Below are 25166 nucleotides of genomic sequence, written 5' to 3'. Positions count from 1 at the left end.
CGCATGCGCGAGCCGTGCCGGGGCGGGGCCCGGCCACGGGTGCGTACTTATTGGGGCTGGGTGTCGTTTGTGACAAAACCCGGATGGGGCCTAAAGTAATTCACATGCGAGTATGGGAAGCCACATCACCCCTGAAATAGCGCAGACGCAGCTACGGTGCCGGGGCTCTAACCGCAGGGAGGTCCGGACTCCACGCGCAGAAAGGAGACTCGAAAAGCCGGCCCGTTTTGTTGTAAAATAATGTACTTCCCCCAGCGGAATGAAGGATTTTGGAGACACCTGAGCTTGCGCCTGGGCACCACCACTCCCTTCACCTCCCTTGGGGAGGACACGCGGGTACTAGGAGGAGTTGGCCCTGGGAAAAGGCTGATTCAACTTCTTCGCAGCCTCTTTAAGAATGCTTTCCCAAGAATAATTTGTGAATTAATGTATTTCACTCCCTCACTAACCGTGTTCAGTAAAGGACGCCTAATGTACGGGAATGGAGGGAGCCCACCAGTTACCCTCCAGGTTTTCATCGGGACTTTGAAGGGTCTACTCTGGACAGTCATAAACTCTAGCAACTATATGCAAACTTCTGGACCCATGTATTTATTCTTCTGGTGGGTTCTAATTTCGTTATGCTTATCAGAAGTTTATAAATTTTAGTGTATGGATGGGTTGTGGAAAAGAGAAGAGAAACCACAAACAGAATATTTATACATTTATTTATAATGAAATTATGGTCTAAATATTTACAACATATAGGAAACCAGAGAATATGTTTATTATACAAAGCCAGCCTGCAAAGTATTCAAATGTGCAAAAATGACAGTTCAGAATCTCAAACTACTCCTGGTTCAGCAGACTAGCTCCTTCTTTCACACATCAATATTTGATACAAAAAAGTTCTTTTGGCAAAACCTGTAATGCCAAGAAAAAGGACAAGTTGCAATTTCCGTCACTAAGTCCACCATCCATCCTACTGTGAGCAGTCACATCTATTTTAGCTGCAACCAGTTCGGAGAGACAGACCGCTGTGTTTCGTTTCTGTGATGAGTTCTGACCAGCTTTTGATCAAGCGGTTTTCTCGGACCCAGCTGAAGACATGGAGCTTATTAGAAGGGCCATAAAAGCTGCAATGGCTTTCTGGGACAAAAGTGCCTGAAGGTGCCAGCTTTGGATCATCCCAATAAAAAGACATAATGAAGAAAAAAACCAAAAACCCTTCATTTTCCTACTCGGGATCCAGCTATATCCAGCACCTTTAAATTAGTAAAACTGCATTTTCCAAAACAGAAAAGAATGCAAAAATGAAATAGGGATGAACTGTTCTTAGATTTAAAGGTGCTGAAAGGGAAGGATGGTCTTAAAATCAACTCCCCACTAATAAATAGTAAGTCTTTGTGACCAGTTGTCAGCAAAATTGACCAAACAGCAGTAAAATACAAATAAAACTTTCTTTTTGTCAGAATAGTGGCCATTCATGTGGAAAAGGCTGGACAGGTCAAATGTATACTGGAATGACCCTGTTGGGATGCTCTGCTGAACAAGCACATTTCACCAACTGTTAAAAAGCTTCTGAGACAAATTTGTGATTCTAAGTAAATTTTAACAGATACTATGCCACTGCAGAAACAAGGATGTTTAAAAAAGAATGAAGCCCCTTTAAGAGAGGGGACATTGCATCTCTAACTTCTGCAAAGGTCCATGATGGTTCCCAATACAGGCCCCCGAGTCTTATTAAATCAAATGCATGCATTATTGCTAAAGAGAGTCACCAAGGGTCAAAGCTCTGTTCCACTGTTTCCTACGGGGCCATCCAGAATGGCATCTGCTGTTTAGCTCGTGGTTGTGACGAAGGGTACTGATACCCCAAACTCCAGCCCTGTGGAAAACTACTTGCATTTTTATGACCCCCATGCTCCTCCTCTTCATCAGATGAATCTGCAGCATAAGCCACCAACCCGAATCCCTTCTCTGCAGTTTTCATCTTCTTGACTGGATAATCTAGAATAGAGAAAAACAACCCCAACCCCATCCCCCACCAAGACAAAAAAAAAAAAGATAATACCATAAATTCGTTAATAAAAAAAAGATGTTAATTGTAAGTGGTTAGTTGGACACCATTTTGAGGTCACAGGGTCAATGGTCACCCAAAAACGTTGAAGATCACACGAAAAACAGCACCAGCATCAGCAAATGTGAATCCACCAGAACCATGTAAGAAAACAGAGAAAGAAAAAAGAAACACAAAAAAAAAAAAAAAAAGAAAAAGAAAAAAAAGGAAAGTTAGCAAGTGAGTCTCTGGAGGCTGATATTTCACCTTTTAAAGAGTTAAAAGAAAAGAAGTTAAGAAAAGAAAAAAATGTATTTTCTTCTGTTCATTTTTATTAGGACTACAGGCAAAGAACAAGTGATCCCATATTCCTCTAAATTCTGGGATACTAGGAGGCAACACTTTTTTAACAGCCACAGGCTGACCATTCATAACCAAAAGAACTATGAGGAGAGATGCAGCTCAGCTCCCAATACAAAGAAAAATCAATCTTTTTTTAAAGTAGGCTCTACGCCCAACATGGGGCTTGAACTCATGACCAGAGATCAAGAGTCGAACGCTCCGACTGAGCCAGCCGGGCATCCCGAAATATCAACCCTTAAGTCTTTATCAGATTACCTCCAGGTATTCAGACAACAAAGGCAACAAAATTTTGAAACAACCTACCAATCATTAGTATTTCCTAGGGTTTTAATGATGCTATGTATAAAATATAAGTTGACTTTTCTAGACACACTTCGATTGAAAATAAAAGCCCATGTAACTATATGCTGCCTTATTAAAAAAAAAAAAAAAAGGTATCCTCCTTAGCCTGTAGATATTAGAAGTTGGATTAAACAGCTGACTGAGTGCCACCTGAATGAACATCAGGTCAGAAAACTAGTAACTTAGGACCAGTCTTAGCTGCCCGCGTGTCCCCAGCTCCACGTCACTCACCGTGGCCCCCTGCTCCGGCCCCAGACCCATTCCTGTCATCAGACTCTGCTTTCATTCCAGTCACTGGGAAGGCTGGTGGAGGCATCAACTGCCTGTTAGAAGAAAAACCATGACAGCCTTTCAGACAGATCCAATCAATTGTACCTTCTCCAGTGGACAGTCAACCGTTCACCTCCACCCTTTCCACCTGAGCCCCCCTTCGAGCTACTGGCAGGTTGTAAGGTGCCAAGCTATTAGCCGGGCCAGGCCAAAAGTAGAACACTACTGTGGGAGGCTAGTCCCGTCCTAGGAAGGCTCAGAACCACACAGGAGAGGGATGGCAACTGGACCCCCCGTTCAAGTACCTTAGTCCATAATATTCTAGGATAATATTCTAGGAATTCTTTTTTTTTTTTTTTTTAATAAACATCTACTTGAGACAGAGAGAGAGAACACAGGCCGGAGGGAGAGGGGCAGAGGAAGAGGGAGCAGCAGACTCCCCAATGAGCAGGGAGCCTGATGCGGGGCTTGATCCCAGGACCCCAGGATCATGACCTGAGCCAAAGGCAGATGTTCAACCGACTGAGCCACCCAGGAGCCCCAATATTCTAGGATTCTAAGTAGCAAACACAGCTTGTGTAAGACTCCAGTCACTGCCTACACTTAGGAAAATGGCCAAGATGCGGACAGTGAAGTAGAGGAAGATGCCTGATAAGCAAGAACTGAATGACTCAAAGCCCAGGGTAACTGCCTCAAGACTGAAAGGGGCAGCATAGTGCAGCAGTTATAAAAAAAAAAAGAAAAAAAAAAAAAAAGTTTATTTGAGCCAAAGGATTTCATTACACTTTGACTGATCGATTATTTTTTTTAAATGTAGGTTCCATGCCCAGCATGCAGCCCAATGCGAGGAGTGAACTCACGACCCTGAGATCAAGACCTGGGCTGAGATCAAGAGTCGGATGCTCAACAGACTGAGCCACCCAGGTGCCCCTTCATTAGTTTTAGAACACGGAAGCTCATAGCAATGGTTGTTATTCACACTAATGGTGTAAACCAATGACATCTGAATACATTCATGTAATTATGCTCCAACTAACTTACCTGTCCCTCTCTCGCTCTTTGCCTGAGGAACTTGCCGGCTTCGATCCTGCACCTTCAATCTCATTCTGACTGGAGAAGCCTGTACCTAAATTAGTCATATGAATGGGTCCATGCTATGAGCAGAAAAATACAGTGGCATTAGCAAATCTACAACTGCTGCATTGACTTTAGCTCCTTAATGTAACTGTCAAGTGCCTCGCCTTTCTGGTTGCAGTAAGCTCACTACATAGCCCTCTGGGATTTGGAACATAACCACAGCTGGAGGAGACGTGATCTTTCTCTGTAGGACTTGGTCAAGCTACATGTATCTGTTTTCAACTATCCTCTTATAAACTATAAAAATGCTTCAGAGTTTGTTTCAAAGAACATTTCAAGGGCTCTGGCAAAAAGTAAAGGTGCTTCTCCTGATAAAACAAAATGGCACCAGAACTACACATTTATTTATTTATTTTAAAACTTCACATTTAAAAAAACATTTTAAAAAACTCTTTACTTGAACGCCTACTTATATACCGTGTATGCCCAGAATCACTACATTTCTGCCCAGCTTTTGCTGTGGGCGGTGGGGACTGGAGAAAGTAACTGCTCTCTTTTACGCGGAAGAAGAACAATAAATTGAGAGCCAAGGTTAAAGTACAAACCATATGCTGGTAGGTAGAACGGAAGTGAGAACTATCTGAGGTTTTCAGGAGTGCTGTATGAATAAGAGGAAGTGCAGAATTCTACAGAACTCCTTCTAGGTACGAGTCATAGAGCTCTCGACCTCTCTCCACGTGGAGCTTTGTATTTTCCTATACTGATCCCAAACACCAACCCACCCAAACGGAGTCACTCTTGCTTTAAACTAATCCCCCAAGGAAAAAAACCTAATCTAAATGGATTCCAGAAAACAAAAATCTAGTATTGGGAGGATGGTTAATATAGATGTGAATTTATCTTTCTTTAAAGGGAGAATATAGTAAGATGAGATGAGAAAAGTAAGAGTATTTTATTTAACCTGGTATCCAAGAAGTCCAGATTCTCGTTCATCTGGCAGCTCTTCTGTGAATCGCCTCTTCTGTGCCTGGGGTTGAGCTGGGAGTGGGGGCTGGGGCGGGGGCGGGGGCTGGGGCTGGGGGCCGGCAGGCAAGGCTGTTTTGACAGGAGCAGCAGGAATAAAAGGCCCACTCATCGGACTCTGGGACCAAAACAAACCAAGGGGAAAAAGGTGTGAGAACGTCCAGCCACTTAATAAGGAAAACAGTAACACAATAGACTTTAATAATCCATGTGTGTCCTAGAAATCCTGTGTCTCTGGTCCTTAGCTTCCTCCTGGATCAGTTGGTGTCAGGAGAGCCTAGCCTTCCCACCTTCATGGGAGGGAAATGCGAAACTGACAATTCCTCCAGGGCTCTGAACTCCCAGGAGAAACCTGCTGTGCACTTGGGCAAACATGACCAACAAATAAAAATTCCAGCCACTCACTTAGTTCACAAGTTATCAAGCAAGAACATTCTCCAGTTTAGACCCCTCTAATCAATGTGATTAGCTCTTTCTGGATTATAAAGGCTGCTAATGCTTGTGGCAAAGGCAAGTTCATCTGCCACTTCTAGGGATAAGTTATTACAGCAAGAGGGAGTCTGTCCAATGTTGTAAGAGATTGTTCCAGAAAGGAGTAAGGACTGATCCAGGATGTATTAGAGAAAACAAGCACTTCTCAAAAGACAACTCTTATTAAACAAATGGCTAATACCTGTTGAGTGCTTGGGTCATCTCACTTAATCTTTGCAACCTCTGAAATACTATCATTATGCCCATTTTCTAGAAGGAAACCAAAGCCTGGATGGGCTGAGTCACATCCCAGGATCGCACAGCTCAATCACAGGAAAGCATGAGGAACCCTGGCAGCCTATGTCTAAAGCCCAACCCTAAGGGCCAACTCGGTCATACTCCTTTCTGGTCACAAAGCAACGTGGCTCAGAGCTGGAGACCTACGGCCCTGCCAAACCTTACAAGGAAAGTAATCGGGACGAGGGGTCACAACCAGAATTTAGGAAAGTCTTCTGTTGTTTCACACCATACAGCCCCCTTCAGTGCTCCCAGCCCACCAGTCGGGAGCAGGGCCATGGTGCAGGGCTGCGCACCCCTCTCACACGGGTACACTGTGAGAGGCCCACAGAGAAGAGCCTACCATCAGTCCATCTCCCTGAGCTCACTAGCTTCTCCCCTGCCTCAGAGAAGGGGTGGACATCATCCATCTGGATGAGCTAGCTACCTACCCTTTCCTAAAATTCTAGTTTCTTATGTAACTTGAGAAATATACAAGAACATTTATAATCCTTAAGTTGGCAAAGTTCAGGTACCCCTCGGCCCAGAACCCCTGCATATGGTGCATTTCTTCTGAAGATTAGTGACTCAGTTCCAATCATGGAGAGGCGTGTAGGCCGGCCCCCTTCTCCTTGAGGCGGGGCAGGCGAGCGACGGCCCACAGCACGGCAAACCACGACTGCGGCTCGTCACCCACTTCGGGAAATCCAGTGTTCTCAGAGCCCCGCCCCGCGCGGTCGTTCCGCATCGTCCCGGGCTGCCGCTGTGCCCCCCCAGCGACGGAGGGCAGCGGGTGTGACAGAGCCCGCATGGCCCGCAGGGTCTAACCTATCTGCCACCTGGCACTCCAGAGCAAGCTTCCTGACTCCTCTTTTAAACAACCACTTGGTGCAAAGGCTCGTGACACGGAGCTAGAGACTTCGGGACACACACGCACGTGTACACGCCGCCCTAGAGCATCCGGTAGCTTGGGAGCGGTCACACCGGAGCAGCAGGAACAGAAGAGCTCGCGTTACGCAGGAACGACACGCCGTCTTCCCGCAGGTACCACCGCCGTGCCCGGGCAGCTCCCCCGAGGTCAGCGGTCCGGCTCGCGCCTGGCGTCCTACCTGTGCAGCGCCGGCCGGAGGCTGCACCTGCGTCAGCGGGTACTGGGTCGGCACAGGTGGGACTCCAGTAGGTAATGCTGGCAAGACTCCAGGTGCCAACGGAACAGCTGGGGGCACTATGCTGGGTGCTCCGTAGGGAGGCTGAACTGGCTGCTGAGGGGGGGGAACAACAGGGTAACCAGACTGATAGCCATTGGATGGATAATATGGTGGCTGAGGAGGGACACTACTTATAGCAGAGGGTTGTGTATAGCCTGAGGGGGAAGAAAAAAAGTGTTTAATCAGCTGTAGCAAAATGAGACATTTTAGCTGAATATTAACTTAATCTCTAGGGAAGAAAAATACTGAGGGACGAATGGCTTTCCAAATTACCGTTAAGTCGAAGGGAACACTATCAGTGCCCTGGCACGGTCGAGCCCTAAACACCCTACTTTATACATAAATATCACTAACAAAACATTTCTTTTTCTTAAACACTTTAAGACATACACACCTGGTAAAGGTACAGCAGTATTAATCTGATTCACAAATCTAGAATATTCAGCATGAACCTGCAAGAGAAGGGAAAACAAATTCATATGGGACAGTCCTAATTCACAGAGTATTTGCAAGGGTCTGACTATACGACTCTCGGACCAAAGCAGCTAGGAATTAAAAATATTTCCACTGATTAAAAAAGAAAAAAAATTTCCATTGACATTTCAACCAAATTTAGACTTGTTTAGTCTAAATTTTAATAAAGCGCGGGGAGCCTGGCGGGCTCAGTCAGTAGAACATATGACTTTTGAGCTCAGGGTTGTGAGTTCAAGTCCCACACTGGGTGTAGAGATTACTTAAAAATAAAATCTTAAAAAAAAAATCCATCAATCAAGGGGCGCCTGGGTGACATATTCGGTTGACCGTCCAACTCTTGGTCTCAGCTTGGGATGTAGTCTCAGGGTCATGGGATCGAGCCCCACGTCAGGCTCGCAGTCAGCTCGGAGTCCACTTGAGATTGTCCCTCTACCCCTCCCTCCCTCTCTAAAAATAAGTATTTTTTAAAAATCTGGGGTGCCTGGGTGGCTCAGTTGGTGAAGCGTCTGCCTTTGGCTAAGGTCATGATCCCAGGGTACTGGGATCGAGCCCCGCACCGGGCTCCCTGCTCAGCCGGGGACCTGCTTCTCCCTCTGCCTGCCACTCCCCCTGCTTGTGCTCTCTCTCCCTCTCACAAATAAGTAAAATCTTAAAAAAAAAAAAAAAAAAAAAAAATCCATTAATCAATTACTTTTAATAAGGCACACCCTATAAATTATTAAGCCAGGATGCGGGAATCAGAAGCATGGACATCAGGAGCTTCCTAAATCCCCAAACTAGACTCAATTCTGAGGTACAAAATCATTCGGAAATAAGGTTAGGAAATTCCTAAATTATCAGTGTAACTACTGAGAATTCATTCATTCTTTTATTTACTGGCCTTCTCAAGGAGCTCAGGGCTCAACACAGGGTTAGCATGTCCCCCCATCCAGTTCTTCATTATGAGATTCCCACTGAATCAGTAACTTCAAGCGGCAACAGAGACAGACAGGGAATGGTAAATCAGGTTACTTCACAAAAGCAAAGAACACAGCTTCCCAAAAGGGCACCCTGAAATACCAGCTAACACAGGCTGAATACCTGCAACCCCCAAATGCGACTGCCGCCAAGGACTCTACCAATGGCCCTACTGGTTTAACGTTTGGTTACTAGATCACAGAATAAAAAGAACAGGTAATCAAATAAGCAGTTAGCCCAAAGGCATTGTTAATTGGTTTTAAACTAATATAGCTCTACCCTTACTTTAGCTAAACCTACTGTTAAGAAAAATTTGGAATGCCCACCGGTAAACAACTGGGCCAAGACTGAAAGTACTACTTAAATAACTGCCAACACTGAGATTTTACACTGATGTACCACAGATTTCAAAATTCCACGCTGAAATAGTTCCTAAAGAAGAACTGCATGCCAGCTGACCCTGGCTAGGGAAGTTCGTCTTCCTTATGGAGAATCTGAGTTGCTAGAATGGTGTAGTGGTTCCAAAATTCACGCCTGCCCAGAACCTCAGAATACGACCTTCTTTGGAAACCAGGCTTTGCAGATAGTCTGTTAACATGAAGTCATTCCGGGTCAGGTGGGCCCTACATGCAAGGACTGCGACCCTTACAGGAGACAGGCAGACGAGACACAGGAGTAGGCCAGGAGACAACGGGGCAGAGGATGGAGCTCTGCTGTTTGGGGAAAGAATGCAAAGGCCGGTAAGCCGGGAGAGGCATGGAGCATCCTCCCTCAGGGCATTCGTTCAGAAGGAACCAACCCGGCCCACACTTTGATTCTGAATGTCTGTCTGGCTTCCTGAACATGAGAAAATAAATTTCTGTTGTTTTAAGTCACCTAGTGTGAGGGAATTTTGATACGGCAGCCCTAGGAAACCAATACAGGTGGGAAAACAGCTAAGACACGGCCCAAATAGCAGTGGCTCTTCCGAGTATCAGACACACAAATATAACTCACTGTTTGCAAGAGATTCTCACAGAGTTTCTTGGCAGCGGCCAGGCCTTCTGGTTTGGGATGACTGCAAAGAAACAAGAACCAAAAAGTCAAAGAGGAGAAGAGTAAGGATACAGAATTTTGCTTTCACTTTGTACGCTATACACAAATTTAATATATTCAACATAGCACCAATCTAAGCTTCTGAAAATCACAAAGTAACGTCTTATAAGCCCCTTAACCCATAACTAGTATCAATAAAACAAACAGTTTTAAAGTATTAAAAAACATTTTAGTCACTAAAATAACTGTAAAACGCATTAATATCACCATAGCTTTAGGTGAAGATGACTTTAGGCTCATCACAGCTCATTTCAGGGTCACAGATCTGTATAAAACCCAAGAACCTGAATACTAAAAGACAATTCCACCTCCTAATTCAACAGTTCTTATTCACTGTTTATTAAGTGATTACTGGGGGCGCCTGGGTGGCTCAGTCAGTTAAGTATCTGCCTTCAGCTCAGGTCACGATCCCGGGGTCCTGGGATTGAGCCCCGCATCGGGCTCCCTGCTCCGCGGGAAGCCTGCTTCTCCCTCTCCCTCCTGGCTCCCCCTGCTTGTGCTATCTCCCTCTGTCAAATGAATAAATAAGAAATTTAAAGTGATTACTGTTAGTACTGACCTACATTCCTCATGTTACTATTTATCAAACCTATTTTCTTACTCCTTTTGAATCACTCCTGCCCGTACTGAGCAGCTGACAAGCACTCAAATGTCCTCAGCCCCAGCCATCCATACATACCTAATGTAAATATACATAGGTTCAAAAGCTTCTCGGCCAGATGCTGGCTCAATGCAACCTGAACCTTTGCCTCTGAGGAAGACTTTGGCACCCGTTTCAATCTGAATGTGCTGCAAATAGGAGCAGCCTGGACCTTCTACTTTCTCCTTGACATTAAACGTGGGCACAGCATGCTCTAGACCCACAAATAATTTGTCTTGAACATAATGCATCTGTAGAAAAACAGAATACCTCAGATTAAACACACAACACATAATTAAATCGTAATCTTGAAAATTATTTTGCAAAAAACTTTAATCCTCCAGATACTTTTAATCACTGCCAAAATGAGGACCCCCTATAATTTCCACCATGAGCCCATAAAAACAAACTTTATAAAGTAGCTTAACTTAAACGAGCACTACACGGGCCATGTACCTACCCAGAACATTAACACCTTCCTCCGTTCAGCAAAACCTACTCACCAGGTGCAAAGCAAAGACTCACTACTAAGTGCACCTACAGCCCCCGAGTGCTGTAAGTCGTAAGAGCCTACAGCACAGTCTTCTGTGAAACAAGCAAAGCATGTTGGGTCGTACAGTCAGCCCTGTGGTGTTCTCCAATGAGGGCTGCTCTCTCCCACCCGGTTTTCTAGGAGGATTGTATCAGCAGAGTCTTACTTCACCAGACTCAGCCTTCTTAATCCTCCAGCTGCCATCACATAATCAAACCAGAACTTCCAAATGTACAGTGTGGACATGCTCTGATCTGTATCGATGCCCTTTCTAGAATACATCAAAGTAAACAAACGTGTGTTCAGATGTTCACTGCCTCTTAGAAGCCGAAATGGTCCATTAATAGGATAGCATCAGCAGGTAAGCCTCGGGTTGGATTTCAGGATTTTCCTTCATACTTTCCATATTATGTGGCACATATCACTTTTACAGAAATGACAACACGGTTAATGATCTCTCCACTAAACTTACCCCTGACTGGAAGGGAGGCTTCTGGCTAACGGCTGGAGACAACTGTGCAATGGGCGCTGGCTGGTGATACACAGTGACTGTCGCACCATTGAAAGTTGGACTCGTCCCCGTGGCAGCTTTGACCACCCCGTTGGTGATAATTTCTTTGATTCGGTTTACTGCTCCTATGGAAAAACAGAGTGAGATAATATACCGAAGGAATGAATGAACTGACTAGTACCCACTGACAGACCCAGCCAATGCACAATTACCCCTGTATTAATCCACTTTACAGGACACCCAGACATGTGGTCCTCAGCCTCTCTATACCCCCAGCACACTCATAAGCAGTTCATACACAAGTTACAACACCCACCAGGAACATTCTGCGAACATATTCTATAGAACCCTGTACTTTGTCCTTTACAAAAAGTGGGATGTGAGCCAAACCATTACTTACTGTCCACTAATTCCCGTGTCTGGCCCTGAACATGAAGGTATAGTGGACGATCCCTATAAAGAGAAATATAAAATGATGATCCCAAACTGGTCATAACCAAAGGAACCAAATGGGTCACCAAATCAAATCTGTAATGTTTCTAGTTTCCAAATAAGTAAAAGGGACTACGTACAAGGAAATGGCTGCTGCAAATTTCTAGGAACACGGTTTTACAGCTGGGGAATAAATAACCTTTTCTGGTTGCTTCAAGTTAATTGGTCCACACAGCGATCAAATCTGTTCTTACAGGCTCATGAATATTGGCATCTAGTCAACCGAGATAACCTGAGGCCTGAGAACAATATTCCTTTTTGCTGTTTGTCTAACAGGTTATGGGCAATTGTGCTCCCGGCTATCCAAATTAAAGGGGCAAAGTGATGGCGGCCTGTGGGCCCATGTCTCTGAGGCCCACACCAAGGGGACTCTAGATTCTAAATGTAAAGTGGCATGGATTCCGATTTTGACTATAATAATGGAGATCATCAAAAACCATAGTTAATATAAAGCTATAGGTAAAAAAATAACAGTATTTAAAGACAAAAAAATTCAAAACAGCAACCAGTACACACAAAAAATTGAAATGTTGGTTTCAGGTGGGGACCAAGTTTTGCCTCCTAATTATATTTAGTTTAAGCCAATGCGAAAAGCGTCGCATGCCTACCTGCCCTCAAAACTGAGTCATGGGAGGGATGCAACTATAGGGGGACAAAATCATTCGGCAGAAAACCTTACAGCCTGATGAAAGGAGGTTTTTTTTTTTTAAAAAGGGAGATTACAACAAAATACAGACCCTTTTGTTGGGGGAAATATTCCCATACAGAAATTTGAAAGTGTATACATTAAATGTAGCAATTATCTCATTTTACACTTTTCCATAATTTGTTTCCTCCAATAAAATATTGCCTGTGAAATAAAAAATCCAAAGAGCAACAGGAAGGAAATGGTTCCCAACTCCTTACGTGTTTGAGCTGTCCCAAATTCTACTATGTAGCATGTGTATATACACACACCAAGCTACTAACCAAATATTTGCACATATTTCCTAAGCATGAAAAACATGAAACTAATGTGAGCCACGTGTCCAACCTTTCCCCAAAGCAAAGGATGTGCATACACACCCCGGTCCCACTTTGGCCTTCTCCTCAGCGGTCATGAATCTCCCTCGAGTTGACACCGCAGCCCCACTAAGTCGGCTGATCTAAAAGGGAAACGTTCTATTAAAAAGGTGATGTGGCAACTGATCAAGGTCAATGGCAGGCAGAAAGATGGATTTTCCCCATTCAATCGCTACACCAGTAGATAGGAATGATTTCTCTCCTGTATCCGAAACCTCAGTTCCGTTGTTTCTTGCTCACCTGACCAGGGGAATCCACCCGTATCTGTTTCTTTACCTTCACTGAGAAGTTCCTCTGCAGTTAATTCAACCCAATCCTGACTTTGGAGATTATGACCCAAACCCACTCATAAACATCTGACTCCTGTCTGTAGTTAGAGGTCTCATTTTCCTGACTGTGTCCACCCACCACCTTCCCCAAAGGGGCCCGACATCTGCCCACCTCGTCCTGAGTCTGCCCTCGAGTCAGCAGGTTCCTGCATGTGAGAGGCACATCGTTGATCTCGACCTCAGCTACCACCAGGTCATCCTTGCTTTTACTGCTAGTTAAGCCTTTGCCAGCAGCCTGAAGCTACAAGAGATTGGATTGGGAAGTTTGTAAGATGAAATAATATGTTTCTGCTGTTCAATTTACAAGTGCCCCTTCCCAGGTCCCACCATCACCTTATTGCTGCCTTTACCTGCCTACAAATACACTTGGTCACTCCTGGGTCATTCTCCAAAGATGAAATAACAAGCGAACAAAACCTCACTAAACGGACACCAAGTATTGCCAATTTACTTGAAGACAATCATCAGATTTCTCTGGAACCGAGGCCATGTGTGCATTTCTATGACTGCATAATCCTAGAAACCCTACGGACTAGAAGCTGCAATCTCCGTGAAGAAAATTAAAAGACCAAGTTACGGTGCTTTACAGCTCAACCAGCTGGCTGTACGTACAGTAAATACAGGGCAGAGTCCACAGCACGATGCAGAGTCCAGCAACCCACACACCTCATGTGCGGAACTGGACGCTATCTTTGTGCCAACACTGCAGCCACAACGTATCACATGCAACCAGTCCCATCCTTGCAATGATCTGGAAAACCGGTCAAGTTTATCTGACAACCCATTGCTCCCCATTAAAGAAGAGCTAAGAGAATGAATGAAACGCCAAGCAAAATCCTAAAATCTGATCTGGTTTCTCCCAATTTAAACTACAGGCAACTCCAGATAGCGGGTATGAATTATCTGAAAAAATTTTCATCCCAAGATGGCCTTCCACAACTCTTTGTTGCCTTGGACCAATGTTCGGCAAATCTGCTCAAAGAAGATAAAACGCGGTTTACTTCTTTACGCATTAGATACGTTTTTAAAAGAGATTTATTGGGGCGCCTGGGTGGGTCAGTCGTTAAGCGTCTGCCTTCGGCTCAGGTCATGGTCCCAGGGTCCTGGGATCGAGTCCCGCCATCGGGCTCCCTGCTCGGCGGGAAGCCTGCTTCTCCCTCTCCCACTCCTCCTGCTTGTGTTCCCTCTCTCGCTATCTCTCTGTCAAATAAATAAATAAAATCTTTAAAATAAATAAATGAATGAGATTTATTTACTTAATTTCGAGAGAAGGAGAGAGAGAATCTCAAGCAGACTCTGCACCCAGTGCGGAGCCCAAGAAAGGGCTCGATCTCATGACCGCGAGATCATGCCCTGAGCCAAAATTAAGAGTCGGACACCTAGCGGACTGAGCCACCCAGCTGCCCCGCATTAGATACATTTTTCAAAGTACACAAACTACATAGACTCAACAATATCTCATCTTTGTTCATTATTCATTGTATTTTTGTTTGCAAAGAGCTGCAATACCTGCTCAGTATTGGCCACCATCAAAGGTACTTATCAGTGCTATCCCACAGGACCTCCTGTGACGACACAGGTGTTCTCTACCTCGCCGTCCAACACGGCCACAGCCTCATGTCCAAAGACTGTGACAAGGAGCTAAATTTTAAATTTTAATTCAAATTTTAATTTAAAAAGCTACATGTGGCTAGTGACTACTGTTGTGGACCGCACAGGTGTCACCAACCCCATCAGAAGAGGAAACTGAGGCCCCACAACATATTAAGCCACACAGCCAGTAACTGAGGATCCGGGTGTCAAATCCATATATTCTGATTCTAAATCCACTACTGGCACCATGTTGCCTCCTGCTGTGCTCAACTGCTTTTTAGAGGAAAAAAATGAATAAATGATTAACATCAGCGTTAAGAATTTTAATATTCAAGGAGCATTCCACCTTAGTGTGCTTTTAGTATTTCCTTGCAGAACTTAGAAATGGACAGTTGACTCAATCTTTGCAAACAAAAATACAATGAATTAATGAACTTCCTATTCACTAAAAGTTCCCACCAATTCTGCAGAACTTGAATATTTAAACATCCAGACAGATAACGGCCATTCTGTTGTTATACTCATACACTAGATAGCTAACAAAAAATTGTATCATCTTGCCCCTCCCCCAGCTTTACTGAGATATAACTAACACATAAAAATTGTACACATTTAAGGTGAACAACTGGATGTTTTGACATACGTATACGTTGGGAAATAATTGTCACAAACATGCTAACAAACACATTTATCGCTAACCCAAATTGCATTTTCAAACACAGAACCCATCTCTTCACTGGAAGGCTATTTTTAATTGAAGTCAAAAGAACTTTTTTTTAAATGAGAATTATAATGGAATGAGCTGCCTTAGAACACACTCAGAGCACTGAGCTTATGGGAATTCAGAACACTGAATTCTCCAACTGTAGAGGCTTTCAAGCAAAAGCTAAACCCCTGACTGTCTGAAGTGACTCTGAAGTCAGACATGTGCCCGCCGTGACAGATCTTATCTTATACAATTTACATTCACGAGCCTCATTTTCCTCCTCTGAACCGGCGACAGTAATCCATCCCATCAAATTGCTGCAAAGATTTTTTTTAAGTGCAAAGCATGCATTCTAGCAATACAAACAGCCACTATGCTCATTATCCTGTAGGAAGATTCTTGTCTTCTACTGCAGGATAAATTAAAGACTTCAAAGTTCAGATCCATCCTAGTCGTGAAATTCTAATTATACCAGAAATTCTATAAAATGACCAAATAATTTCCTCAATTTGTGTGAAAACAGCAAAACCACCAACATATAAAGTATTCATTTTATTTCACAATTACAGTGTAGGCAGTCATTAAAAACCTATGGATTCTAATTATAGAGAACACTGTTTGCATTTACTCTTTAGTATAGTTGACTAGACAGTTTAAAGCTCGCTTGATTTACCTGAACGTCTCTTTTGACTTCAGGGAAAGTGCACGTGTTGAATAACATATTACATCGTCCCTTTACGTGATTACGTCAAGAGAAGTTAAGCTGAACTAAGTGAACAAAGACAAAATCAACTATTTGGTCCATAAATCTAATCAACCAAAATTGCCTCTAAAAACAAATGACGAAATATCATGTGAGGCATTCCAAAACTAAGTGATCTTTAAATTACTGTAACCCTGTTTTCTCCTTAACACAAATAATTGATGACAGGATTACAAAATAGCCCCTATTAAAGCTACAATTAGCAGAGTCCCCTCAATTGCATATACCTTCTCAGCAGCGTTCTGAGTCGGTTTCAGCTTCCCTTTGGCCATGAGCATGGCATTGATCTTGGCAGCCACGGCGGCAGCGGCATCCAAGGCGCCAGAGGGGGCAGCCGCGGAGCCCCCAGGGCTTCCCCCACTGCTGGGAACCTCCCCACCTGGGGCCGACGGTGGGAGGAAGAGAAGGGGGGCTGGAGCTGGCTGGTCCCATTTGCTGCGGCGCCTACAGGAAGAAAAAGGAAAATATTAGGGCCCAAAGCTTTTATTTCTATGATTCTTCCCTTACGACGCTTCGCACCCCGCTTGCCCTCAATCACGTTCTCTTTACACCCTCGAGTCTCCTATCAGGATTAAAATTACCGTCCCTCCGTACACACATCATTGCTGCAGCTCCACTCCACCCTCCCTCTCGAAACACTCCACTCAGTCCCACGTGCCCTCGTCTTCATCTTCCTCTTGGCTGGTCCTTCCGAAAGTCCCTGCTTTCCTCCTCCCCCTGATCCCTGCCGGCCTCCTTCGGGGACCCCAAGGCCTGCTCACCATCTTTCTCCCCAAAAGCCCAGCCCTCCAACGCGTACACGTCCCACTTCAGCGCCCCCCCACCCGGACGCAGCTCCCAGCGGCCCTCCGCCTCTCCTCCGCCCCGAGCGCGCTGCGATGCCCTCGCCCACGGAGCTTTACCCGCCGGCCCCGGGATGTGCCGCGCTCCCCGCGGACATGGCGACCGGCTCTGCTCAACCACCCGCCAACTACCCCACTACCACCTTCCCGTCACTTCCGCCCCCAACGCCCTCACGCACAGCCCCTTCCGGTCGTGAGGAAAAGCTGTTCCGGTGAGAGCGTCGATTCCAATTGGACTCTTGTTGATTTCAAGGCGGCTGGCGTTATCCGAGGCAGGTAGGGTGTGACCTTCCTGCTTGCGCCCTGCCCTTGAGAAAGATGGCTGCCGAAGCGCATATCAAGGCGGAATTGGGGCGAGGCCGTCCATGTTTGTTGTGGGCAGGCTGATAGCAGCCTACACGACAATACGCATGAGTCAGGGAATTAAACAGGTTTCTCCCCCCAGTCCAGCCACGTTCTCTGGCCAGGGAGAGAACCTTCCCGCCACTTTGGCCCGCTTCACGTTTCTGTTACCTGCTTAGGAAAAGGCAAATGGTTCGTCCCAAAGGTCACGTGAAGAATTTCTCTGGTTTTACGTCTGTGCGCCAACCACTGCTTTCAGAGCAGGGCCTCGGGGGTGCGCCGCGAGGGGGCGCCGGCGCCCGGGCGGGAGAGAGGAGGTAAAGGCCGGCCCCGGCGCACGGCCGCCTGGGGCACTCAGAGAGGGCGGTGGACGGCGGAGGTGAGGGGCGGGCCGGGCGCACGGCCGCCTGGGGGACTCGGGGTGGGTCGTGGACGGCGGAGGTGAGGGGCGGGCCGGGCGCACGGCCACCGGGAGAAGGGGACTCGGGGTGGGTCGTGGACGGCGGAGGTGAGGGGCGGGCCGGGCGCACGGCCGCCGAGGGAAGGGGCTCGGAGAGGGCGGTGGACGGCGGAGGTGAGGGGCGGGCTCCGAGTGGGTCGTGGACACGGCCCGCTGACAGTGTTGGAGGGTTTTGGAGCTGCAAGGAGACCCGGTTGAACGGATAGCTTGAGGTGCTGTTTTTCAAATGAGTTTGCATCCTGGTGTGATTAAGAGAATGCAAATTAATTTGAAATCCAAATTCGTGTTTTCCCTTCAGCTTTTAATAAATGCCCCTTCCGTACAAACAGCGTCTTTATCATACAGGGAATTTTATATATACAATATTATGTTCTTTCATTCTTTTGCGTTGATGTTCTTTTGCTACAGCATCTTTATTGAATAATTCTCTCTATATTTTAGTATCTATTGGGGAAGTGGATTCCCATCTCTTCTGTGTTTCCTTGCCTATTCTGATAGGTTTATTTTTCCCAAGAATTTCAGACTAAACAGCATTGTTTTCCTTTTGCCCCTTATCCCCAAATACAATGTTTTGGGAGTCTGAAAATACATTGTTTAGGGGGCGCTTGAGTGGCTCAGTTGGTAGACCGTGACTCTTGATCTCAGCCCAGGCCTCGATCGGGTGTGACTCAAATCCCCAAGTTGGACTCCATGCTGGGCGTGCAGCTTTAAAAAAGAAAAGAAAAAGAAATTACATTATTTTTTCCTTTTTAAAAAAAAATTGAGATGTGATTTATAAACCATACCACCTTTTTTAAAAGAGTACTGGGCACCTGGCTCAGCTGGGAGAGCATGCAACTCTTGATCTCCGTCATTAGTTCGAGCCCCGTGTTGGGCATGGAACCTACTTAAAAAATAAGTAAAGCAAAAGGGTACTTGAAGTGCTTCATTCACAGAGTTATGCAGGCATCACCATTATGTAATTCCACATCGTTTTCATCACCCCCAAAATAACCCTACACCCAGTATCAGACCCTTCCCATTTTCCCCTGCTAACGACAACCACTAATCTACTTTCTGTCTTTCTGGATTTGCCCGTTATGGACATTTCACATAAGTGGACCATAGAATATGTGACCTTTTGTGCCTGACTTCTTTCACTGAGCATCGTGTTTTCAGGGTTCATGCATATTTTAGGGTGTGTCTGTGCTTCATTCCTTGTTATGGCCAAATATTCCATTGTATGGACAGACCACAACTCACTCATCCGTTTAGTTGTTTATAGATATTCGCCATTCTTTTTTTTTTAAAATTTATTTACTTAATGAGAGAGAGTGGGGAGGAGAGGGAGAAAGAATCTCAAGCAGACTTTGTGCTGAGCGTGGAGCCCAACTTGGGGTGACGTGGTGCTCCATCCCACCACCCTGAGGTCACGACCTGTGCAAAACCAAGAATTGGACACTTAACCCACTGAGCTACCCAGGCACCCCGATAGTTACCATTTCTATCTTTCCTTTGGAAAAATGCCTTCAAATTCTTCGCCCTTTTAAAAATTGGTTTGTCGGGGCGCCTGGGTGGCTCAGTTGGTTAAGCGACTGCCTTCAGCTCAGGTCATGATCCCAGGGTTCTGGGATCGAGCCCCGCATCGGGCTCTCTGCTCAGCCGGAAGCCTGCTTCCTCTCCCACTCCCCCTGCTTGTGTTTCCTCTCACGCTGTCTCTCTCTCTCTCTCTCCCTGTCAATTAAATAAATAAATAAAATCTTTAAAAAAAATAAAATTAAATTAAATTAAAAAAAAAAAATTGGTTTGTCTTCTTACTGTTGAGTTGTAAGAATTCATTATTTGTTATGAATCCAGGTACTTCCGATACATTTGTAAGTCTTTTCTTCTGCTCTGTGGGTTGCCTTTTCAGTTTCTTGCTAGTATCCTTTGAAACATAAACATTTTTTAATTTTGATGAAGCATTTTGTTTTTAAACTTGGGAGCAGTGACAAGTTCACTGTGATGACTGTCCGGCCCAGGAGTGCAGTGTGACCTTCCATTGGACTCTTGCATTTGGCCCCCAGTAAATCTTTTATTGTTTTTCATCTAGGCTTTTGTTTCTTTGCAAGTATATTCATAGGTATTTTAAGTTTTTGACTGCTGTTTTGAAAAGACATTTAATTCTATTTAAGCAAGTTGTTTTTCTTATAAAAGAAAGTTACTGGGTTTTATAATACCAGCCACCTGTTACACCCTAAATAGTCCTAATAATTTTGTAGCCAAATCTCTTGGATTGATAAAATGGTGTCATGGACGAGAGGACATGCTGCCTGTGTTCAGATCACAAAATCACTGTTGACTTACTTGGGTGAACTTGGGCCAAATTCTGGGCCTCAGCTTCCTTATCTTTTGTTTTAAGAGTTTATTTTTGGGGCGCCTGGGTGGCTCAGTTGGTTAAGCGTCTGCCTTCAGCTCGGGTCATGATCTCGGGGTCCCGGGATCGAGTCCCGCATCGGGCTCCCTGCTCGGCGGGGAGCCTGCTTCTCCTTCTGGCCCTCTTCCCTGCTCATTCTTTCTCTCTCAAATAAGTAAATAAAATCTTAAAAAAAAAAAAAAAAAAAGATTTTATTTTTAAGTGACCTCTACACCCGATGTGGGGCTCGAACTCACATACCCGAGATCAAGAGTCACATGCTCCCCTGACTGAGCTGGCTGGGTGCCCCTTCCCTTTCCTTATCTTTAAAATGGAGGCAATAATAGTGCTTGCCTCACAGTTGTGAGGGCACTATGAGTCAATATAAAAGGTTCTTCGAATACTAAAAGTATAATAAGTATTTCTAATATTTTGTAGTTATAAGGTATAATTTATAGGGGCGCCTGGGTGGCTAGTCGGTTAAGTGTCTGCCTTCAGCTTGGGTCATGATCTTGGGGTCCTGGGATTGAGCCCCGCGTTGGACTCCCTGCTCAGCGGGGAGTCTGCTTGGGATTCTCCCTTTCCCTCTGCTTCTCCCACAACTGCGCATGTCTTTATCTCCCTCTCTAAATGGATAAATAAAATCTTTAAAGAAAAAAAAAGAAAAAGACTATTACTTTGTTATATTGCTGATTGAAAAAGTCTCTAAAGTGGAGAGGTTAGTCTGAGGTCATTTTTCCTTCCTGTTTGGTGCATGGTCAAAAAATTGGCATATGGATCCCAGTGACTGTGCACCTCCTAGGGCTCATTTGGGTATTATTAGGCCATCCGCTGCCACCTCTCAGGCAGCGACAGTGGGGGCAGGATATAAAATTCAGGACCTGTCAGCATCCCCTCCCGCCCTATGACTCCTGCCCCTGGCTCCGTATTCCGGTGGCACTTTCTATGAACAGCTCAGTGTGCTCTTGCCCAGGGGTGCTGTCCCACACCCACCTCCAGGATACCTCCCCCGAATCTGTGCAGAACAGCCCAAACATGGAAAATGCCGGAACTGGGTCTCGCTCTTTGGGCCCCATCCTCCCCCACAGCAGTGGGACTTGTGACAGGACAGAGAAAAGACTGACAGCAGGCTTTCCCAGGGTCTCCGGTGTGCTCACCCCCACCCTTTGGGGTGCCACCTTCTACTTCAAGCACTTACTGAATAATTTTCCCAAACAAAGGGATTTCCTATGAGGAATTCTTTTGTCAGTTCTAAAAATAGCTTTATAATTTCTGTCACCGTACAAGGGAAATCCATCAAGAAAGAGAAGAATGGGGAGAAAAGAGGTAGCACATAGAGCTCCAGTTCCAGCCTCTGTGGGGCCTGCCTGTATTTGTGTTGTGTCCTCCTAGCCCGGAGGTTTCCCAGTGTAGCTTAAACTCCTGCAGGGTCCCCCTCCCTCCCACTTCCTTGAGCAAGCCTCCGAGAGCCTTGGCGAGGTGCAGCACTGCACAAGACCCAGAGAAATCAGGGACCCTCGGTGGGACTGCGGAGCTGGCCACGGTGGGCTAGCCACTCCTGGCCGACCAAGCACAACTAGGAGACAGGGTCAGGCTCTGGAGGTCCCGTCAGCAAAATGGGAGGATATTAAAGTGTGTAATTATCCTTTAGTGCCTTAGGAAAAGCACAATCCCAAAAGAGATCAACATTTTGTTCCAGGCATAGGGGGAAAAAGTGCAGTTACGTAATCCTGTTAGACAAAACTATTCCTGTCATCTGAAAGTACTTGAGGCCAGGTCGAGGAAAATTAATCCCTTTCTTGTCAAATTTTAGGCCCTAGGGAATTCTTTGCCATACTAGATTTTTGTGACTAAAGCTAATGCACTGATTGGCCACGACCAGGCTCTTGACCATTGGGTGTGGATTTCTGGGAGAGCCAGAAGAGGTGGGGGAACCCCTAACATCTTGGCCGCTCAAAAACACTTCTCAGTGCAACACTCCCCCACCAAATCATGACTTTTCAGAGGGTTATGATGAGTGGGCTTGGAGGTGATACGTAAAATATAACTGTTCCCAAATGCAGTTTCTCATGAGAGCTGTGAGGAGCGGAGCGGGGGGGTGGGCAAAATTCAGGCATGTGTTCCTGCCACGCAACAAATTCTGCAGGACCGACTGTCCCAGAGAAATCACACCTGTCAGGAAAAGGCTGCGGCTTTAACCACACCACTTCGAAATCACCGTTTGGCAACTATGACAGTAACGATCGATTCAGACAAGAATCATCAAGGGATGCTGAAGATACTGGGTCAAGGTTAGAGGAGTAACAGGATATTTACATAGCCTCAGAGCAGCTCCTCACAAGATACTTGTTCATTACAAAAGGGAGCATGGTATCTTCACAGTGGAGAAACATTCCAAGATGCCACCTTAACTCAATGATGGACCCTAACGTCACCAGTAATAGAGGTCCTGCCCCTCCTGATAGAATAGTCTTAAATGAACACAGTGTCAAAAATGTTGTAACCCAAGTCTAATCATAAGGAAATAGACAAATCCAAGTTGAGGATGTTATATAAAATAACTGACCTTTAGGGGCGCCTGGGTGGCTCAGTCAGTTGAGCGTACGACTCTTGATTTCGGCTCAGGTCATGATCTCTAGGTCCTGGGATTGAGGCCCGCATTGGGCTCCACACTCAGCAGGGAGTCTGCTTTGGATTCTCTTTCCCTCCCCCTCCTGGAATAAATAAGTAAATCTTTTTAAAAAAATAACCTTTACTCTTTAAAAATATATAACATTTCAAAATGTCATGAAAGACAAAACCAGAGGAACTATTCCAGCCTCAAGGGGACTATGAAGAGATGCTGACTGAATGTCACACATCTGAGATTTCTTTTGCTACAAAAGATATTACGAGGGAGGGGCGCCTGGGTGGCTCAGTCGTTAAGCGTCTGCCTTCGGCTCAGGTCATGATCCCAGGGTCCTGGAATCGAGCCCCACATCGGGCTCCCTGCTCCGTGGGAAGCCTGCTTCTCCCTCTCCCACTCCCCCTGCTTGTGTTCCCTCTCTCTGTCAAATAAATAAAATCTTTAAAAAAAAAAAAAGATATTACAAGGGACATTTGGCAACATCTGAAAGAGGTTTCTAGGTTAGATAATATTATTGTAGCATTGTTAATTTGTTGATTTTGATCATTGTACTGTTGTTATGTAAGAATATTCTTTTTTTTTTTTTTAAGAATATTCTTCTTTTGGGGCACCTGGGTGGCTCAGTTGGTTAAGTATCTTCCTTCAGCTCAGGTCATGATCTCAGGGTCCTGGGATCGAGCCCCGCATCGGGCTCCCTGCTCGGCAGGAAGCTTGCTTCTCCCTCTGCCTCTCCCCCCTGCTTGTTTCCCTCTCTCGCTGTGTCTCTCTCCATGAAATAAATAAAATCTTTAAAAAAAAAAAAAGACTTCTTGTTTTTAGGAAACACGTTGAATAATTTAGAGGTAAAGGAACATCATGTCTGCAACTTACTTTCAAACTGTTCAGAAAAAAAATTATATATACATATACACAGAGAGAAAAGGACAAAGCAAATGTGAAAACACAGTGTTAACATTTGGGAAATCTGGGTAAAGGGGATACAGAGATTCTTTGGGCTATTTCTAAGTCTGAAATAATGTCAAAAGAAAAATACTAAAACTAAAAAAAAAGGAAGAAGAAAAAGAAGAAGGCCACAACAACAGTAAAAAATAGCAACAAATGGGGAACTTGGCCAGCTCGGTCAGAGCAACACGGGACTCCTGGGTCGTGATCTTAGGGTCGTGAGTTCAAGCCCCACATTGGGTGTAGAAAGTACTTAAAAACAAAATCTTTATTAAGAAACAAACAAACATGGTGCCCTTAGAAGTACAAAGGAGAGGAAACCCACTGTGGTTCTGTGGGAGTCAGAGTGCTGGAAAAACACAGGGCCTGAAGCATGGGGCCCTGTGTCAGACTCAAATCAACACCGCAAGGCAGCCTCCCCAGCAATTCTTCTTCCCGGGTACAAAGATAATGGCAGAAAAAAATTGTTTTAGGAACTCAAGTCCATGGGGGGACCTTTTTATGTCAATGATCAATCTCAGGGATGATCTGAAGATCAGTGGCAAGAGGAAAACTTCCCCATATGCAAAATTGATGGAATCAAATTTTCTGGCCAAAGAACCCGCCTCACCTCCAAGGATGTGACTCCCTAAGGAGCCAGGGAGCTGGCATTGGAACTCACAGGCCAGCACCACGTGCGCTGTCTGCCCCCGGCTGCCCCACAGCATGGGGGGTGGGGGGCTTGTCTACAAAGCTGGGGCGTGAGAGAACGTTGAGCACTAGACCAATATGTGGTGCTGATCTGGAGGACTCGTTTTGTTCCCTCCCATTTAACAAAAATGTTTCGTGGTTGTCTTGAGTTTCTCCCATATATACATCAAATGTCTGGGTGCTGGTTTTCTCAAAGGTGTGAGATGTCAAAGGACCGTCCCTGGAACCGATTACAAGAGAACTAGAAAAGTATGGGCAGCACTTAGAGATGGCAGAGTGATGAAGGGCCTCTGCAGGATAGACTTGGCTTTGGGTAGTTTTTCTTTGTTGGGGGGGTGCGTTTACAGTTGTTTAGGAAACATGCCCATGTCAGTGGAGGTGGCACCTTGTGAGCTGTGGGAGAAGGAGGAGGACGGCTGCCCCCGCGCCTCCGGGAAGGACAGTCTCGCACATTTCATGACTTGGTGGCCACAGCTGACCAAACCAACGGTATCTACTTGACTAAGGACTGGAAAGATCCTCTTCTGCAAGGATTTTCAGAACCAGAGAACTGTGGTGGTCAGTGGTTGTCACCTGGGCTGGGGTGTCAGGGCAGAGGGGCTGTTAGACTCTGCCCGGGAAGAGCAGGCCGGGGGCGGGGGGCAGCGGGAGAATGCCACCGAGGGGCT

General features: G+C 45.5%; 1 protein-coding gene and 2 non-coding genes across 5 annotated transcripts; all 3 read right to left on the bottom strand.

Annotated features, from left to right (window-relative positions):
- Positions 1 to 690: 690 nt before the first annotated feature.
- Positions 691 to 17229, bottom strand: KHDC4 (KH domain containing 4, pre-mRNA splicing factor). Of its 3 annotated transcripts, none has more exons than XM_036067493.2 (14): positions 17125 to 17229; positions 16450 to 16666; positions 13273 to 13401; positions 12835 to 12914; positions 11678 to 11730; positions 11239 to 11402; positions 10274 to 10485; positions 9496 to 9556; positions 7463 to 7520; positions 6970 to 7223; positions 5052 to 5231; positions 4055 to 4167; positions 2975 to 3066; positions 691 to 1989 (listed from the first exon to the last, which is right to left on the bottom strand). In XM_036067493.2, the coding sequence occupies exons 1-14, from the start codon at positions 17160 to 17162 to the stop codon at positions 1790 to 1792; spliced, it is 1851 nt and encodes a 616-aa protein (XP_035923386.1). In that variant the 5' UTR covers positions 17163 to 17229; the 3' UTR covers positions 691 to 1789. The 3 variants fall into 3 exon arrangements, 2 of the variants coding, with proteins under 2 accessions (XP_035923386.1, XP_035923387.1); XR_004909360.2 differs by having other exon boundaries at positions 1932 to 1989; positions 4055 to 4139; XM_036067494.2 differs by lacking the exon at positions 691 to 1989 and having other exon boundaries at positions 2001 to 3066; positions 4055 to 4139.
- On the bottom strand, positions 6108 to 6243 carry LOC118519836 (small nucleolar RNA SNORA42/SNORA80 family). Its single transcript, XR_004909364.1, has one exon. It is a non-coding gene; the product is annotated as a small nucleolar RNA SNORA42/SNORA80 family (small nucleolar RNA).
- LOC118519837 (small Cajal body-specific RNA 4) lies at positions 10836 to 10964 on the bottom strand. Its single transcript, XR_004909365.1, has one exon.
- Positions 17230 to 25166: the final 7937 nt, after the last annotated feature.

This window comes from Halichoerus grypus, chromosome 7 (assembly GCF_964656455.1).
Source record: "Halichoerus grypus chromosome 7, mHalGry1.hap1.1, whole genome shotgun sequence".
In the NCBI taxonomy this organism is placed as follows: Eukaryota; Metazoa; Chordata; class Mammalia; order Carnivora; family Phocidae; genus Halichoerus; species Halichoerus grypus.
The sequence above is the reverse complement of the archived record's forward strand: the minus strand, read 5'-3'. Positions and strand labels throughout refer to the sequence as shown.

What these genes read in the sequence shown, in the direction of transcription:
- KHDC4 (XM_036067493.2), bottom strand. Translation starts at nt 17,162, where the DNA reads ATGTCCGCGGGGAGCGCGGCACATCCCGGGGCCGGCGG. An exon ending in CTCAGAACGCTGCTGAGAAG is followed by an intron (nt 13,402 to 16,449) that starts GTATATGCAATT and finishes AATCTCTTGTAG; the next exon opens with CTTCAGGCTGCTGGCAAAGG. An exon ending in CTGGACTTCTTGGATACCAG is followed by an intron (nt 4,168 to 5,051) that starts GTTAAATAAAAT and finishes TTCTGCTCATAG; the next exon opens with CATGGACCCATTCATATGAC.